Below are 18,708 nucleotides of genomic sequence, written 5' to 3' on the forward strand. Positions count from 1 at the left end.
GATCTTTAATAAAAAATATGATAAAATATGATGAATGAACGATTCCTATCAGTTCATAATTAGGTCATGTAGACAGATCCTTATATCAGTGTGCTCTATTGAATAAGCAGCCATGTAAATATACAGATACAAACAGTGGATAAAGAGATTCTGAGCTCTTGAGAAATGAGATGACAAGAAGGAAATAGTGATACAGATGGAATATACAAGATTATATAAACGTGCATATGAAGGGTTGATCTGTCAGAAATGATCTATGTATGTTATACAACATCAGACCACACAGCTAAGCAATATATTGTACATTGGTAAAGTTTACATGTCCTGCAAGGTGCAACATGCTAAAATAATTTTAAATAACATTGTGTTAATTCCTTTTTTATTATCATAAAGCAGCCTTTAAGATAAACGTTTTTTAGAAAGTACACTGAATATTCATACTCTTAAAAATACATTGGTCACACACCCACACGCCAGAATTTTTTGAATTACATTTTAATTTAATGCTATGGCTGTCATCAAGCACAAATCACATTCAAGTTGTGATTATAGGTCGAAATCTGTAACCTGGCCTTTAAAACACATCAAGGACATGCACACATGCCCCGGTTACACAAGAGTGTTCTGTCATCAGCATGTCAGGCTGCATTAGTGTGTGCTGCAATGCACTTGTGAAACTTGTATCACATCTAAAGCACTGTATGAACATATATATAATTATTCTTTTCAAATCAAATCAACCAACACTCATTGAGCCAGAAAGTTCAAATTGTCATATATCTGTGGTATATGTGTATGAACTTGTATGAAAAAATAATTGTTAAATGTGTTCCTTAGTGATTCGCATTAAAGCATAACAATGAAAGATGTAAAAGATACATCCAATTTCAAATATATAAAATAAACAACATGAAATACTGTATAGAACTTGATTTTAGTTGTGTGTATGTCTGCTCCAGCAAAACAATGAATCATGCGCAGTAGAGGGTGAAAATCTGTCTCTTCTACTTCATTTCTCTGTCAGTTATAACATGAATCATTTGTGCATGAGCGTATGTGTGTGAGTGAGTGCTCCTCCAGGCTTATGCTCAAAAACACGTTCTAATTTTCTCTCCGTGTTATTCTCTTTCCTTTCATCCATTCCTACTGTTTGTGTGTAGTGTTTCTTTTTGCTCACATGGGTTATGTCTTTAGCTCTCCATCTCACAATCCCTCTCATATATAAACACTTCCAGTGCACAGAAGAAAAAAACAAAAAACGTATGATTCTGTAAAATAAGCAGTGATATTCATGCAAGGTTAGAGGGCGAGTGTGGTACCTGCAGCGATGGGCCACTCTCTCTCATCCAACAATTGAATGGCGCTGCTGGCCAAAACCACACTCTTATTCTCAGAATCTGAAACACAGAGATACAGATCATTTCCCACAAATAGTATAGAGGAGACCAGGCCAGCACTTTCTGTTTTAATGTGCAGCTATGTGTTTCTTGTGCTCTACTGATCTCAAATCATTGTCTGGAACACTAATGAATCATGCGCAGTAGAGGGTGAAAATCTGTCTCTTCTACTTCATTTCTCTGTCAGTTATAACATGAATCATTTGTGCATGAGCGTATGTGTGTGAGTGAGTGCTCCTCCAGGCTTATGCTCAAGCATACACGTTCTAATTTTCTCTCTGTGTTATTCTCTTTCCTTTCATCCATTCCTACTGTTTGTGTGTAGTGTTTCTTTTTGCTCACATGGATTATGTCTTTAGCTCTCCATCTCACAATCCCTCTCATATATAAACACTTCCAGTGCACAGAAGAAAAAAACAAAAAACGTATGATTCTGTAAAATAAGCAGTGATATTCATGCAAGGTTAGAGGGCGAGTGTGGTACCTGCAGCGATGGGCCACTCTCTCTCATCCAACAATTGAATGGCGCTGCTGGCCAAAACCACACTCTTATTCTCAGAATCTGAAACACAGAGATACAGATCATTTCCCACAAATAGTATAGAGGAGACCAGGCCAGCACTTTCTGTTTTAATGTGCAGCTATGTGTTTCTTGTGCTCTACTGATCTCAAATCATTGTCTGGAACACTAATATGAGATTTTCTGTCATTTTGACAATTAACACATTATATTTCCCTGCTTTAGAAGCATTCAAGTAAACACTGCTGATAGGGATTAGAAGTGAAGAAGGCAAGAAAATTGAATTTTCTTTTATTACCTTTATTTATTTTATTAAATTACTTTAAGTGCACATGTGAAAACATCAGGAACGAGACCTGAATGAGGATTTGGGAAGAAAATTAGACATTCATTGCCGTGCATTCCAGGGAATTTTCCATACTGCTACCACAAGAGTGTGGTGTGTGTTGTCTTTTCCGCAGAAAAGTGAAAAAGAAAATGAGGTTCTCCGAACTCACCAAATTGAAAAGAGACTTTGTCACATATATTCTTGTGATACCAATGTCAAATTAAAATGCCAAGCACTAGATTATTTTCTTGACTGAAAATGTACAGTTCATTCAGTCAAATGGGCAGATAAGGATTATTTGCAACATTATTATTTAAAAGGATCTGTTTCAGTCTTTTTAAATGTGGAAGTTCCTCAAATCATAAATGCCATCCATAATTTAAAAGGCAGTAGACTCGTTTGGGAAAGGGTTGATACGATTGCTATTTAATTTAATAAACTGCAGAACTACTACTGTAAACAATGCTGTAAAACTAGTAATTATCATCCATGAATATTCTGTAAATTCATTGCATTTTTAGAGTGTTCAGTTAAGATGAATGGTAAATAATCCATTATTTATCCCTAACAAATCATTATCTTAGAATGCAATCTCACGCATTATTACTCCACTAATTATGCAGTGCAGTATACTTGGTTTAAGGGGAGGAGATGGAGGTCTATCTAAAAAGATATGTCCATGCAATAATATTTATTTCAGAGAGCAAAATAAAAAATGTGATGCAGCCATTCCCATAGAAAAAATGTATTGCTCAGTGTTTGCTTTTCCTAAGCTCAGGAGACTTAGATGAGATTCTCATATATCTCTTATTTTAGTACCAACAGCATTTCAGATGTTTCTCCTAAAATTCCTTAGTAGAAACAGAAGTAGACACAAATGAGAAAATAAGAGTCAAAACAGAGAATGTGGTGGAAGAAACATAGAATATCTCTTTATTGTCTTGCTGCAATCTCTATCAAGACTCCATTATAGGAATATTTTATTGCTCAGAGTTCGCTCTTTCTAACCTCAGGAGACGTAGTGGTGATTCTCATGTATTTCTCGTTTTAGTTTCAACGGTGTCTCAGATGTTTCTCCTAAAAAAGAAGGGAACAGGAGCAGGAAAGTACCTTTAGCTGGGATTCGAACCCATGTGGTCTGAGGTTCAGATATGCCTTCACGTGTTTGCTATGGCTCTGACAGAGGTTACGCTACACTCAGAGTACTAAGCGCTGATTCTCTTATATGTCTCATTAAGATATCAGCTTTGTCTTAAGATGTCTTCAGTTTTATTTTAGGAGAAATGTTAAACTTTTACTAATATTGTAAATACTAAAACTCTCATTTAAATAGCATTAAACATTTCAGAATATCAAGGGTTACTAGTTTAAATGTTTACATTTATCTTCAATGCCCAGCATTATATACACCACATTTTCCAAACACACTAGAAAGGACTTACAAGTGCAAGATGTTTAGTATAAGAGCAAAACCTTTTTTTGTTAACAACTAATGTCTACTAGGTAACACTAGTGTCCCAGTGTTTTTTGTTTTTTTTGGTGGTGTGGTTTGCTTTGTTTAGTATTAAAATATTAAAATGTTGTCTTGTGCAACCCATTTTTGCATGTATGTAATTATAGATCATGGTTTCCTCTGTTAAATCACTGTGCAATAAAACACTGTCTACATAAAACAACTTCAAATATGACAATGCATGTATTGTGTTTGATTGAAATGGTGTGGATAAATGACATTAAAGCTAACCAGAGGGAAGAAAAATAAAATAAAAAAGAGATCTCTTTACCATTTCAAATATTTATCCTAGACAGAAATTAGGTTACTTTAAGATTGAATGGAAACTTTTGCTTGAGTCTCCTGCTTCTCAAACGTGTCTTCTGAGACAAAAACTCTAACATTCTCACATTTGCCTCCTCAAAAGTTTAGAAGAGATCTCAACAACATCACACACTGTGCTTAGATTATTATCCTTAGCTAGACTCTGGATCTCTCACATTTGTCTCTTTTAAAACTTTAGAAGAGATCTGAACAACATCACACACTGTGCTCAGATATTTCTCCTTATAAAGACTCTGGATCTCTCACATTTGCCTCCTCAAAAGTTTAGAAGAGATCTCAACAACATCACACACTGTGCTTAGATTATTATCCTTAGCTAGACTCTGGATCTCTCACATTTGTCTCTTTTAAAACTTTAGAAGAGATCTGAACAACATCACACACTGTGCTCAGATATTTCTCCTTATAAAGACTCTGGATCTCTCACATTTGCCTCCTCAAAAGTTTAGAAGAGATCTCAACAACATCACACACTGTGCTTAGATTATTATCCTTAGCTAGACTCTGGATCTCTCACATTTGTCTCTTTTAAAACTTTAGAAGAGATCTGAACAACATCACACACTGTGCTCAGATATTTCTCCTTATAAAGACTCTGGATCTCTCACATTTGCCTCCTCAAAAGTTTAGAAGAGATCTCAACAAAATCACACACTGTGCTCAGATTTTTCTCCTACACAAAAGACTCGGGAGCTCTTACATTTGTCTCCTCTAAATTTCAGAAGTGATCTCAATAACTTTACAAAGTGTGCACCGAGTCAAATGCCTCAATATGAGCTCAAACATTTATTCCATATAATATGTATTCATAATCAAATTAGTCAGTTAATAATCAAGACTGAGTCATAAGCCATGTATGTGCATTTCAGCAAAGAAAGCTCCAGGATTACATTTTCTGTTGATCAGTTTTGATTAAGGCATCCGGTACATTACTATTTCCAACAACAATTTATATAAGTACATACACATTGTCCTATTAAAAGTAACATTATCCTTATTTCTGCATAATTAATTTCTCAATATATCAACATATAATAAAAAAGCTAAATTAATATGCCATACCAAACTTGACCATCGCAAAGATCTGAGTGATTTTGATTATGTCCAAATAGTGATGGCTAGACGACTGTGTCAGAGCATCTCTGAAACGCCAAGTGTTGTGGAGTGTTCCCGGTCTGCAGTGGTTAGTAGCCATCTAACCAAAGATCAAACGAATCCGCTCCGATCACACAGAAGAGCTACTGTAGCACAAATCACTGAAAAAACTAATGCTGGCCATGATAGAGAGGTGTCAGAACATGCATCACAGAGCGGTCAGAGTGCACATGATGACCCGTCCACCCCCGAAAGCACCTACAATGGGCACGTGAGCATGGAGCAGTGGAAGAAGATTGTGCGTCGTTTACCTGGGGAAGAGATGGCAGCAGGATGCACTATGAGAAGAAGGCAGGCCGTATTATGGCAGTATATGTAAGTATTATGATCTGGACAATGTTCTGCTGGGACACCTTGGGTCCTGGCATTCATGTGGATGGTACTTTGATTCGTATCACCTACCTAAAGATTATTGCAGACTTCATGGCAATGGTTTACCCTGATGACAGTGGCCTCTTTTAGCAGGATAATGCACACTGACACACTGCAAAAATTGTTCAGGAAAGGTTTGAGGAGCATGACAAAGAGTTTAAGGTGCCTTCATTTCCTTAGATCTCAATCCGACTGATCATCTATGGGAAGTGCTGGACCAACAAATCCGATCCACTGAGGCCCCACCTTGGAACTTGCAGGATTTAAAGGATCTGCTGCTAATGTCTTTATGTTCAGGACACATTCAGCGGTCTTGTGGAGTCCATGCCTTGATGCATGAGGGGAACCTATACTGTACATATCCTAGACAAAATAAGGCACAAAGGCAGGTGGTTTTAATCTTGTGGCTGATCATGTGTGTGTGTGTGTGTGTGTGTCCTGCTATTCCTTATGTTACGGGAAATAGTAATACCAGTCGTTTTTGACCTTGTGGGAACATTTTTTTGGTATAAAATATTTAATTTTTGTAGTATTTTATTATTTTGATGTTCTTTTAAAATGATTTATTTTAATTGTACATTTTAATGATTTAATTATTAGCTTTTAATTAAACTCATGAATCTCCTGCAGTTCCTTGATGTAATGTAATGTATAATGCATTAATGCATGTTGTTAATTACAACAAATGGAATTTTTTTCTTTCTCTTTCTATTTTTATATCAATATGGTACAAGATAATCCTATCAAAATCACTGTGATTAACGAGTTGGGTCAAAAGTAATCAAAAAGTAGTCTAATTATATTACCTAAAACGTGTAATGTAATAGATTAACTACAATTTTTGTCATGTAATTTGGAATCAGTAACGGACTACAATTTATATATACCCAGCTCTGTGTACACTGTAGGGGATTTACAGTTAAACCCAATGACCAGGAATGAGGAATGAAGACCAGGAGTCAGACATGAAGTCAATTGAAGACTGAAGAAAGTTTCACTAAAGAAAATTTACTGAAGATTTACTGAAATTTACTGAAGAAAATGTTGTAGTTTCATCAGCAGAAGTCAGCTTCAATACTCGCGAGGAGTTCTTAGGCCGCTCTGCATACAGTACATGCTCGAGACACCAACAGTTATACTCTAACAGAGGTCACTAATTACGTCAAGGCATATTGGTAGGAAGGATTCTGGTTGGCTGAAACAGATAAACTAAGAGAATCTCCACACTTGGACATATAGTTCGAAGCATATCTCCGGTGATTATTAGGTGACAAGCGATCAGGGGTCAGATGTAACAGGTCATCCAGGTGACGACAGACTTATCTACTTCAAGGTTGGCTGGCTCGGCCCTGAACCTTATCAGGTGCTTGGTTTTACACACAGTCAATGAGTACAGCTCAGAGGAGAAATTCACTGAAACTATTTAAAGTTATTCTCTGACATACAGAAATATCATAAATGTTCTGTTGGTCACATAGATGAGAGGTCCCAATGACCTCCAGAACCTGGACAGCCGTGACCTGGGCAGTCACAGTGACCCGAAATGGAGAGAATAAAAACTCAGCATGTAAAAAGCTTAGTTACACCTTCCAACTTCTCACTAAGAGAGAGAAAGCTATTAATACACATACATTTTCAATGTCTACTCACTGGTATATGGTAAATAATAATAAGAATATTCAATCAACTAACAATCTATGAGGTTAAATACTTAATAACAATTATCAATAATCATGCAAAAGGATAAAATTTATATTTTATAAAGGCCGTGATGAATCCAGGATGAATCCAATTCCACTCTTTTCACTCCTTCACACACACACACACACACACACACATATATATATATATATATATATATATATATACATATACATAGCTATAATAATTAAAATTGTAAACTAACACATAGTTCAATTACTCTTTCTTTTTTAGAACCAAAACTGCTTGTGACTGCAATCGCTTATGTGAGAAGGGAAATGTCTCAAGAGTTGTGGTCTGGCTGTTTGTTTTTTCTTTTTTCATTTTCATTTTCATGTCCTTTAACAGGTGCAGATATCTCCTGCTCTGCAGATGTCTCACCACCCTTAACAATACTTTCAGGTGCACAGGGTTCACTCTGCAGTCTCTTTATCTAGATCTGTCTTGTCAACACGTTCTCACTCCCAACTCGTCACATATTGTCGACTCTTTGGCGTTACTTTATGACGCACATGGTACCCCTTTAGTATAATTTTTGACGTGCAGGGCACCCCATTGCTTTAAAGTGATAGTTCACGCAAAAATGAAAATGAAACCATAATTTTTACTCACCCTCAAGGCATCTTAGGTGTACAAGACTTTTTTCTTTCAGACGAATCCAATCAGAGTTATATTACAAGATGTTCTGGCTCTTCCAAGCTTTATTATAGCAGTGAATGGATGTTATTTTTCAATAGTCCAAAGAAGTCCAATAAAGTGCATCCATCCATCATAAAAAAGTGTCCCACATGGCTCTGGGGTGTTAATAAAGGCCTCCTGAAGCGAATCGATGTATTTATGTAAGACAAATATCCCTATTTAAAACTTTGTAAACCGTAATCTCTAGCTTCTGCTGTTGTACGCAATAGAGTCACGTTCCAGCGATTTACAGGGTTCCTACGCAGTTTGGAAGAGTATGGAATTTGATTTTCTTCAGTTCTAGGTCTGGAAAAGAAAGCAGACTATGGAAAAATATACTTTTTTTCTATAATAGAAAATTATAAATTTAATGAAAAGAATAAAAGAAGTGTGTTTTCATGGCAGCTGTTTAGTGACTCTTTAGTGACTGTCAAACACGACTGAATGAATTCAAGGTGCAATTTTTCTTTGTGCAAAAATGCAGGTTATATTGCAAGTTTTTTTTCTCAGGATATTCTTAGCACCATATTACAGAGCCTCTAAAAGGACCTTTGCAAAAATAAAAAAATATACAGACTTTCGTGAAACCATTAAACTTAGCATAGGACAATGCACACTGATCCATCTATTGCGCCATCAGCCCATTTCGCAGTGTGGTTTCTTGGTAGGCTATGCGTTAAAGCAGCCCTGCTGTAAGGCCTTGAAATATGATGTATTGCCCTAACATTTTTTACACTCTTTTTACTGTACCAGTCTTTTATAGACCATTGAACTTGGCAAATAGGACAATGCACACAGCCGTATTGTGCCATCAGTATTTGGTGTCATGGTTTCTCTGCCACCACAGAGGATGTGTTACATTTGACAGAAGGTACTAGCCTAAGGAAAGCCAAATTTTGAGCAAATAGATCTCTATAAATTCATATGCATTCATGCTCTTCTTTTCTTCATAGTAAGATGGCAGCGACACACAAAGGAAATGTGTTATAATATACAAAACTAGAAAATAATGGGTAAGCACACAAAATATTCCCGTGCGCATGTGAATAGTTTCTTGAGGGCACGGAAAACTTTCTTCTGTGCATGCAAAAGTCTGTATGAATGCAAAAAAATCAATGAAAAAGCCTCGTATAATTGCGGTTGAACCCCTGATGTCACATGGATTATTTTACCGATCTCCTTGCTACGTCTCTGGACTTGGGAACATTTCAGTTGCCTTGCTGTCTATGCAGGTCTCAGATTCCATCAAAAACATCTTAATTTGTGTTCCGAAGATGAACGAAGGTCTTACGGGTTTGAAACGACACGAGGGTGAGGAATTAATGACAGAATTTTCTTTTTTGGGTGAACTATCCCTTTAAGCAAAGCAAACGTCACGACCGAACACTGACGCCATTGCGCAGTACCGGAAGAGAAGCCTAGTTTCCGGTTAAACAGCAGTGACGATGGTTTATGTGTCAAATGGTGAGTGCTGAAAACAACTCTTGTTTTGTTAAGAATAGTAATGTTATTTTCGCTGACGAACCTGTACCTTTCTTATTATATAGTACATTGTCATACGCGACTAACGTGTAATTTATCGTTATGTTCTTACGCCAGCCGAGAGCTAATATATGACTGTTTGTTTGTTTGTTTGTTTTCTGTCACTGCTGCCTAACATACATTTCTGATATGATGCCTTGTGTTTGCGTCAATTATCAATACGACAGCATTTGGTTTTGTTAATGCTACAATGATAATATCAGGTTGGGATGTTATGAAGGCTATATGGTGACTACATATTAATTAAATGAAGCTGATGTTCTTGTCATCTTTCTGGGTCTTCAGTTTACATATTCATCGGTCAGTTTGTTCATCCGTTTGCTGACCTGTATCTAAAATACAACCTCTGCATTTACGAAAGTCGTGTATTAAATATTCATCATAACGCGAGGAGGATTGGTAAATCTGCAGCGTGGCCAGACCAAGCTACACGTTGCTCGTACATAACAAGTTATATATTTAGTTTGGCGCTCGTTGTGTGTGGTATTTTTCTCATGTTTTCATCTCTGTGCTCAGGTCAGGTGGTGGACAGCAGGAGCCGGTGGAGCTGGTCTTTCCTGAGCGAGCTCTTCTGGGGTGCCGTCGAGTTCATCGGCTTGTTGTAAGTTCAGGTTATTTGCATGTGTGTTTCCTCTGGCCAGCTGGGACAGTAGTTTCAGCTTTTATTTGCCTTGCAAACATGTTCTCTGGTCTCACCACAGATGAACGAGACGATACTTTTTAGTTTTAGTCATTTTTTATAACATAATTGAAAATACTGTATTTTCCACCACACGTCAAGTTTTTATTACTTTTTTTTTAGTTCTTTGCAAAAAGAAAAATCCCAATGAGCTGGAAATTGTGCAGTAACTAAATTCATAAACATACTTTTGCTGGTAAACAATGGTTCAAAACATACCGACTGGTCTGTAGTTATTAATACGTTATTACCGATGCTTTCAAGCGTCTCGCAAGTCATTTCTGCAATTTTGATAAAACCTCTGCATGCTGGATAATTAACATTATGTTGCAGACAGACTGTCAGTCTGTGTATTAGTGGGGGGGATTTTACACTGACTCTTTCTGCAGGCTAGTGAAGATACTGATACTGAACTTATATGGATTTATAACAAAACTGAATTTATGTATATTTAAAAAAAAAATAGAATCAATTAGTATAAGATGAATGTGTTCACAACAAAAGACGAGTAGTCAACCCTGTTGTAATTTCTTCTGTTTTCATTTTGAAGTCATGAAAACTGTATACACAAGATGTTGCATTCACTCAAGACCTACACATATTGAAAGGTGAAGAGTCATCAGTGTGTGATTTTTACACGTCAAGTTTTTATTACTTTTTTTTTTAGTTCTTTGCAAAAAGAAAAATCCCAATGAGCTGGAAATTGTGCAGTAACTAAATTCATAAACATACTTTTGCTGGTAAACAATGGTTCAAAACATACCGACCGGTCTGTAGTTATTAATACGTTATTACCGATGCTTTCAAGCGTCTCGCAAGTCATTTCTGCAATTTTGATAAAACCTCTGCATGCTGGATAATTAACATTATGTTGCAGACAGACTGTCAGTCTGTGTATTAGTGGGGGGGATTTTACACTGACTCTTTCTGCAGGCTAGTGAAGATACTGATACTGAACTTATATGGATTTATAACAAAACTGAATTTATGTATATTTAAAAAAAAAATAGAATCAATTAGTATAAGATGAATGTGTTCACAACAAAAGACGAGTAGTCAACCCTGTTGTAATTTCTTCTGTTTTCATTTTGAAGTCATGAAAACTGTATACACAAGATGTTGCATTCACTCAAGACCTACACATATTGAAAGGTGAAGAGTCATCAGTGTGTGATTTTCTGCTAAATAACCTTGACAATAAAGCATTTTACTGGACTATCATGCTTTAATGTTACTAGGAAAACATTTTATTCAGAAATAAGGGTGAACGAGGAATTGATATTAAGAAGGGTTTTTACTGTGAAAATTGTGTAATTTGTGTCAAATATTAAACTGAAAGGATTTATATAGTTTATTTGTATAATGTATTATTACAGTATTATTTTTGCTGTAAATATAGCCGTTGATGTTGATATGTCATTAAAAGGAATAGTTTGCCTAAATTGAAAATTTGCTGAAAATGTACTTCCACTCAGTCCATCCAAGATATAGCTGAGTTTGGGCAAATTTTTAGCAGATAATTTTTCAGTGAACTAATGCTTTAACAAACGAATATATGCAAGTTACATCACTACGCCAGTAGGTGGCGATGAAATATTGCAAACAAATGCAATCCTACACGTCATTGCTGAAATATGTGACCCTGGAGCACAAAACCAGTCATAAGGGTCAATTTTTCGAAATTGAGATTTCTACACCACCTGAAAGCTGAATAAATAAGCTTTCCATTGATGTATGGTTTGTTATGATAGGACAATATTTGGCTGAGATACAACTATTTGAAAATCTGGAATCTGAGGGTGCAAAAAAATCTAAATATTGAGAAAATTATCTTTAAAGTTGTCCAAATGAAGTTCTTAGCAATGCATATTACTAATCAAAAACAAAGTTTTGATATATTTACGGTAGGAAATTTACAAAATATCTTCATGGAACATGATCTTTACTTAATATCCTAATGATTTTTGGTATAAAAGAAAAAACAATAATTTTGATCCATACAGCTTATTTTTGGCTATCGCTACAAATATACCCCAGCGACTTATGACTGCTTTTGTGCTCCAGGGTCACATATATCACAGAAAACCAATCATATAAATTTGCAAGGCCTTAAAGTATGGATCTACAAGCAGTGACCATTGTGTCAACTGGCCAGACGCTCTCTCTCACTGATTTGAGGAATCATTCATTTCCGGAGCAGAAATGCCGCAAGACAACACACACACTCTTAACTTTAACACTTAATGTTAGAGGTCTGATCAGTCTGATAGTACTAGTGTTGATCGACCTGGCCGAGCTAACGATCTGTATAATGTCTCCACAGCTTCCAGTCTCTCGTTCAGCCAGATCTGTCTAAAGATAGACAGAGCAGTGCATCGTCTCGCTTCAGCGATGGCAGAGGGTACGTCTCAACCCTTCATCAGCAGAACCACTGCGTTTGTAGTCATGACGTGGCCAGGTTCTGTGTGTTTACACTGTGATGTTCTTGCAGTCCTCCTGGATTCCCTGGGCGCAGACGGATGGGCAGAATAAACCACGGTGCGGGTCCCACCCCTCCTCCTATGGGCGGAGGAGGATGAGGAAGGTTAGTACGAGTGAAGAACCTGCAGAGCAACCTGACACAAACTTACTGAGAGGAGGTCATCAAGAATAACCATATGTTTGTCTTTTGCAGGTAAACGCCTGCACAGCGATGCAGGCGCACAGGGGTGTGACACGCTGGTTTTAGCTGCATACTGCTCAGATAGGGCTCCGTTGCAGACGATCACTCAGTACATCACACTCCTCTTCCTACGGCTGCCGCTGCTGTCACGCAGTTTCTTGACGTTACTCTGGGAATTCCTTGTCTGAGGGGCCAGAGGGACTGATCATGGCAGCCAACACACACACACACACACATTACATAACTGCTCTCTCACACTTTTTTTAGTAATGTCCTCCGAAAGATCTGTTGTAGTGGATGTTGTATGTACACTTTGCATCAATAAAGTAAGTTATGATGATGATCCTTTGTGTTCTGTCGAGACTTGTGGCTTTTATTACTTGAATCAGGGTTTCTACAGTGATTTTTATATTGCTGTTTGTGAGTGCAGTCTGTTTAAATGAGCTTTTAAAGATTTGTAGTCAGGAATAACATTAATTACAGTCAATTCTCTCAGTACTCTTCAGGTTACTAAATGGTAAATAATTTAATGAATATTATTTTGTTCACTGGATGAACAAAAACACTGAGAGACCTGACCTTTACTAAAACAGGAACTTAAATGATGTTGCATTCTAAATGCATAGACATCATTATTATGGAGTTGGTCCTCTCTTTGCCGCTACAGTATAACAGCTTCTGGAAAGGCTTTCACACGTTTTGGAGCATTCCTGTGGGAATTTTTGCCCATTCATTTGTGAGGTCAGAAAGACCCTTTCCATCCTTCACATGGCAAGTTTTCTCTTTTGCCATTTCATTTTGTTGTTATTGTTTTTTATTTATTATATTATGATAATCAAAATAGTAAGCATTTATTTTGATATTAGAAAGAATTGATTATATTTCCAAACAGCGATTTCATTCTTTCTAGAAACAGTTGTTTTTCATGTCTGTTGAATAATGGTCAACATTTTGCATCTCCCACTTATGAAAACACCTGTTCTTGTTTGCTTCTCATAATCTGAAGTGTGTTTGAAAATGTAAATACTGTTTACTGTAAAATTCTGAAATGGCAAGAGCAAGAGACTGACTTCTGTGTAAATGAGTCTTACTAGTGGGAAGTGTCTCCGATTATCCCAATCCACTTTACTTGATAGTTGTGAACTCTTATTAGTCAAATGAAAAATTGCGATAGTCGGAAGCACCTCATAATTCAGTGAAACGGAATGAATTCAATGAAATCTTGATTGTGACTTTCAGCAAATTCAAGCCAACTTCATTGTCGTGATTCATCCCGGATCAAAATCTCTGCGGATGGGCCGGGCTACAGACACCCTCCCCATAACAGTTCCTCAGGTCATCGTCCGCAGACACAAACAGCCCGGTCAGCGCCGCTACGAGGACCAGTGCCTCTCACGAGAAGGACTGAATGCAAGTAACTTCACTTCCTCTCCATAATCTGATACTAAACATTATGATGTTGAGAGTTAACAGTAATGCAGCTAATGAAACACATCAGTGGTTGATTGAATTTTATATTTTTTATCACCCGTTGTTCACTGATGCTGTAGGCAGCAGACAGCAATGAACAGAGACAAAATGGGCTAAAAATGGTCGACCAGGTGATCTGGTCCAAGAAAATGTCCAGCGGTGTGAGAAGAACCCCAGTGTCTGCAGAGCAGGTGCGTCAGACTGGAGATGAATCAGTATTGAGAGGTCTTACTGTGAACGCTTGTGACTTCTGAGTGTGTGTTTACAGGCCAGATTATACAACAGATAAATACGTCCTGCTGTGCTAGACCCAAACTCTAAAGTGAAGTGGACAAATAAAACACATCAGCCTGAATATCTGGTAGGAGAAGAGGTGAGACAAGAACCTGTCATAAACGCCCTGAAAATAATCAGAACTCTTGCTTTCTCAAATGTGTCATCTTCTTACAAGTGTTGGAACAACGTTTTACTGTTTTTCCTTCAAACAATCCCTTTAACCCTGAACGGGGGTTTGTGACTTGATGAAAGGCTAAGAATTAATTAAATCATACAACTGTAAAATGAAAACACATAAGCACCCTTAAAACTACTTAAATTGGCATTATTATGTTTTTTGTCTGGATGTTTCAGCAGCAACTATATGAGATGTTTTCTTGAAATGTTGATCATATTACAGTTAAAGGAATAATTAAAATAATATATGACAAATAATCACAATATAATTTTTGACCAAATTGTGCCTTTACTTTAAAATAAAACACTTACTTAAATGCTGCTACTATTCTTCAGAATGTCATTGCTGTTTATTTTCATTGCTGTTATTATCATTGCTGTTCTACTGCTGTTTTGTGTTCACCGTATGTTTTGCACGCTTAATAAAAAAATAAATAAAACACTTACAAATCCCAAAAAAAGATTTGTGCAATTAATGAAATGCAGTTACTGCTGCTTATAGAAAAACACATTTTTGTTGAATGCATTATCTAAAAATCATAATCAAAATCAACAATAATTTCAGAGGTAAAATTCGAAAGGTCAAAAATGGAAATTCTGAAAAATGAAAATGTACTACTCACCCTCGTGTTGTTTTACAACCCCATAAGATCTTTGATACACATTTGTGACCCTGGAGCACAAAAGCAGTCTTAAGTCGCTGGGGTGTATTTGTAGCAATAGCCAAAAATACATTGTATGAGTCAAAATTATCCATTTTTCTTTTATGCCAAAAATCATTAGGATATTAAGTAAAGACCATGTTCCATGAAGATATTTTGTAACTTTCCTACCGTAAATATATCAAAACTTCATTTTTGATTAGTAATATGCATTGCTAAGAACTTCATTTGGACAACTTTAAAGTTGATTTTCTCAATATTTCGATTTTTTGCACCCTCAGATTCCAGATTTTCAAATAGTTGTATCTCAGCCAAATATTGTCCTATCCTTATTTATTCAGCTTTCAGATGATGTATAAATCTCAATTTTGAAAAATTGACACTTAAGACTGGTTTTGTGCTCCAGGGTCACATATGAGGATGTTTTTAATGACAGCTGAGAGATTTCGGTTCCTCCATTATTAGTTCACTCAACCAAAACTATCAAGCTTAGGTTCATAAAGAGATTATAAAATAAATCCATATGCGTCGAGCTGCTCAATCCAAGTGTTCTGAAGAGACACAGTCGCAGATTGAAATCATATGTAAACACTGATCAATGCACACAGAGCACGTCACATCAGCTGTGCCTGCTGGACATGCGATAACAGTCCTCTCTCCGTCTCTGGTGATCAGGCGTTGTATGTGAACCCTGCAGACTGCTACAGCATCCACTGGCCCGTCTGCAGGGGACACCTGAACATCCACAGCGGGCCGGGCGGCTCTCTCACCGCTGCGCTGGCGGACCTGGAGACCATCTGGTCTCACGCTCTACAGAAACTCCTAGAAATCCCGCTGAAGGATCTGAAGGTACATGAAGAACATGCTGCTTCTGTGGCTTCAGCTCACTGAGCTGGCTTAATTTCACCGGCACGTGGAATTGAATGATTTGATGGCTTTGTTTTGATTTTTTTTAGTATTACAGATGCATCCTTCTGATCCCAGACATCTGTAACAGGCAGCACGTGAAGGAAGTTGTCAATATGCTGCTGGTTAAAATAGGCTTCTCGGGTATGTCACTAAAACCATCTGCACCTGCTGATCCCATCACAAGTGAGACGGTGTCATGTACACCTCATATTCCTGACAGTTTGTGGTTTACCATGTAATATTGTGTTGCGTTCAGAAATCATTATATTGCATGAATGTAAGGGAAACAGGCAAATTTAGCTCAAAGGGAATTGTTTATGATTTATAGCGAATTTGGACAGAATCACTGTTTTACGGCTGTATACTTCTCTTTTCAAAATAGATAAGATTTTATTGGACAAATCTAAGTCATAATCTAATCTAACACATAAACGCACACATTCACACAAGTTGCAGAAAGAGAGAACGTGAGGATCGAATGCATTTAGGAGAGTGAAAATGTGAAATCCCAAGTTATAGCAATATGTGCAATTTCTTAAACCTGAACATCCATCCATCATTTGTGACCACGGACCACAAAACCAGTCATAAGGGTCAATTTCTCCAAATTGAGATTTATGCATCATCTGAAAGCTGAATAAATAAGCTTTCCATTGTTGTATGGTTTGTTAGGATTCAGTGTGGCCAACTTAGCAATTTTGTTGCTAAATTTAGCAACTTTTCAGACTACCCTAGCAACTTTTCCTTCCAAAAGCAGCTAGCAACAAATTTAGCTATTTTTTTTTTTATTTATTTGGCAACTTTTAGCAACTTTTGATAAGTGACTTAAACGATAAAAAGGCACAATTTACCATTGAAATTACACAAAAAGAGGACACCAAAGATGCCAAGCAGTACACACATCACAGGAATTAAGTTAGCTGCTATTTGCAATTGTTTAATTTAATATAATAATTTAATAACTGAATACTGTTATTGTTCATTTATGAGACACTTTGCTAGTAGCTTGTACCTGCGTTTGTTGATGAGTTGATGAGTTACTCATCAACAATCGCAGGTTGTTTTTCCATTTTTTCCCCACCTTTTCCATTTTTCTACAGTGTACTAACTGTTAATACACTGTAAGAAAAATATGTAGAAAAATAGAAAAGGTGCTAGTAATTTTACAGGACGTTATCAGTTATCCGTTGTAACCCGAAAACACAAAATACAATGTGTAATTACAAATCCAGGTAAAAAAAAAAAAACCTGTGGAAAAATCAATACAGAAAAATCCTTCATATTAATATAGTAGATTGTGCACTATTTTTTACAGACTTTTCTTAGAGTGTAGCCACGATTGGTGGCTGACTAAATACTTTTTTGCCCCACTGTATGAAATATACTGTATGTTTTGCTAAGATTTGACACAATTTTGCATCGTGATTACTTAAAGGGGTCATATGATGTTGCTAAAAAGAACATTATTTTGTGTATTTGGTGTAATGAAATGTGTTTATGCGGTTTAAGGTTAAAAAAACACATTATTTTCCACATACTGTACATTATTGTTTCTCCTCTATGCCCCGCCTTTCTGAAACGTGTCGATTTTTACAAAGCTCATCGGTCTGAAAAGCGAGGTGTGCTGTGATTGGCCAGCTATCCAGTGCGTTGTGATTGGCTGAATACCTCAAGCGTGTGACGGAAATGGTACACCCCTCACCATACTGTGATGCCCTGTCAGGCCGGAGCGAAGAGACAAAAACATGAAAACCCATTATAAACGAGGCATTTGTTGCATCCAGTGGGGACATAATTACGGATTATAATGACTTATACTGTCTTTTTACGCGTTGCATCGTGCCGTGTAATCCTAAAACCATGTCTGCATTTGTGATCAGATAAATGACAAACAACAAGTGCTACTCTACACTGCTCAAAACTCACGTTTGAATTAGGGCTGGACAATAATTCAATATCAATATGTATCGCGATATAATTTTTTTCAATAATGGTGATATGATTTTAAACACATTTCCGATATTTTGATATACATTACCAGTTTCCCATACATTGATTTATTTGTGGCGTTTGACTTGAATAAACATGAGCACTGCACGTTTCAAAATCAAAATGCGTGGTGTTTTATATGAATGTATCTCTGAAGGGAACCGACTGTCTTCAGAATAGTTTAGATGGCATTTTTATCTGATAAAGTACCGTTCATGAGCGGAGCTGCTTTGATTACAGCCGTTACTGGAGAAACCGTTAGTTTTATCACTCTAAAAGCGCCTCCTGCTGGCAGAGAATCAGTTTTCATTTTAAATAAGCCCGTCTCCAGCAACATTTCCAGTTTTTGTTGTT

At 36.8% G+C, this 18,708-nt stretch overlaps 1 protein-coding gene and 1 pseudogene across 1 annotated transcript; both read left to right on the forward strand.

Moving 5' to 3' along the window:
• The first annotated feature begins 9,381 nt into the window (after positions 1–9,381).
• On the forward strand, positions 9,382–13,214 carry selenok (selenoprotein K). Its single transcript, XM_071582277.1, has 5 exons — positions 9,382–9,452; positions 10,047–10,131; positions 12,533–12,610; positions 12,701–12,793; positions 12,884–13,214. Exons 1-5 carry the CDS (start codon positions 9,434–9,436, stop codon positions 12,885–12,887), a joined length of 279 nt encoding a protein of 92 aa, XP_071438378.1. The 5' UTR covers positions 9,382–9,433; the 3' UTR covers positions 12,888–13,214.
• A 900-nt stretch (positions 13,215–14,114) lies between these two features.
• The window catches only part of LOC107549561 (actin-related protein 8-like), a 30,311-nt pseudogene continuing 25,717 nt past the window's right edge, over positions 14,115–18,708 (forward strand).

This window comes from Sinocyclocheilus grahami, unplaced genomic scaffold (genome assembly GCF_001515645.1).
Source record: "Sinocyclocheilus grahami isolate Dianchi unplaced genomic scaffold, SAMN03320097.WGS_v1.1 scaffold375.1, whole genome shotgun sequence".
In the NCBI taxonomy this organism is placed as follows: domain Eukaryota; kingdom Metazoa; phylum Chordata; class Actinopteri; order Cypriniformes; family Cyprinidae; genus Sinocyclocheilus; species Sinocyclocheilus grahami.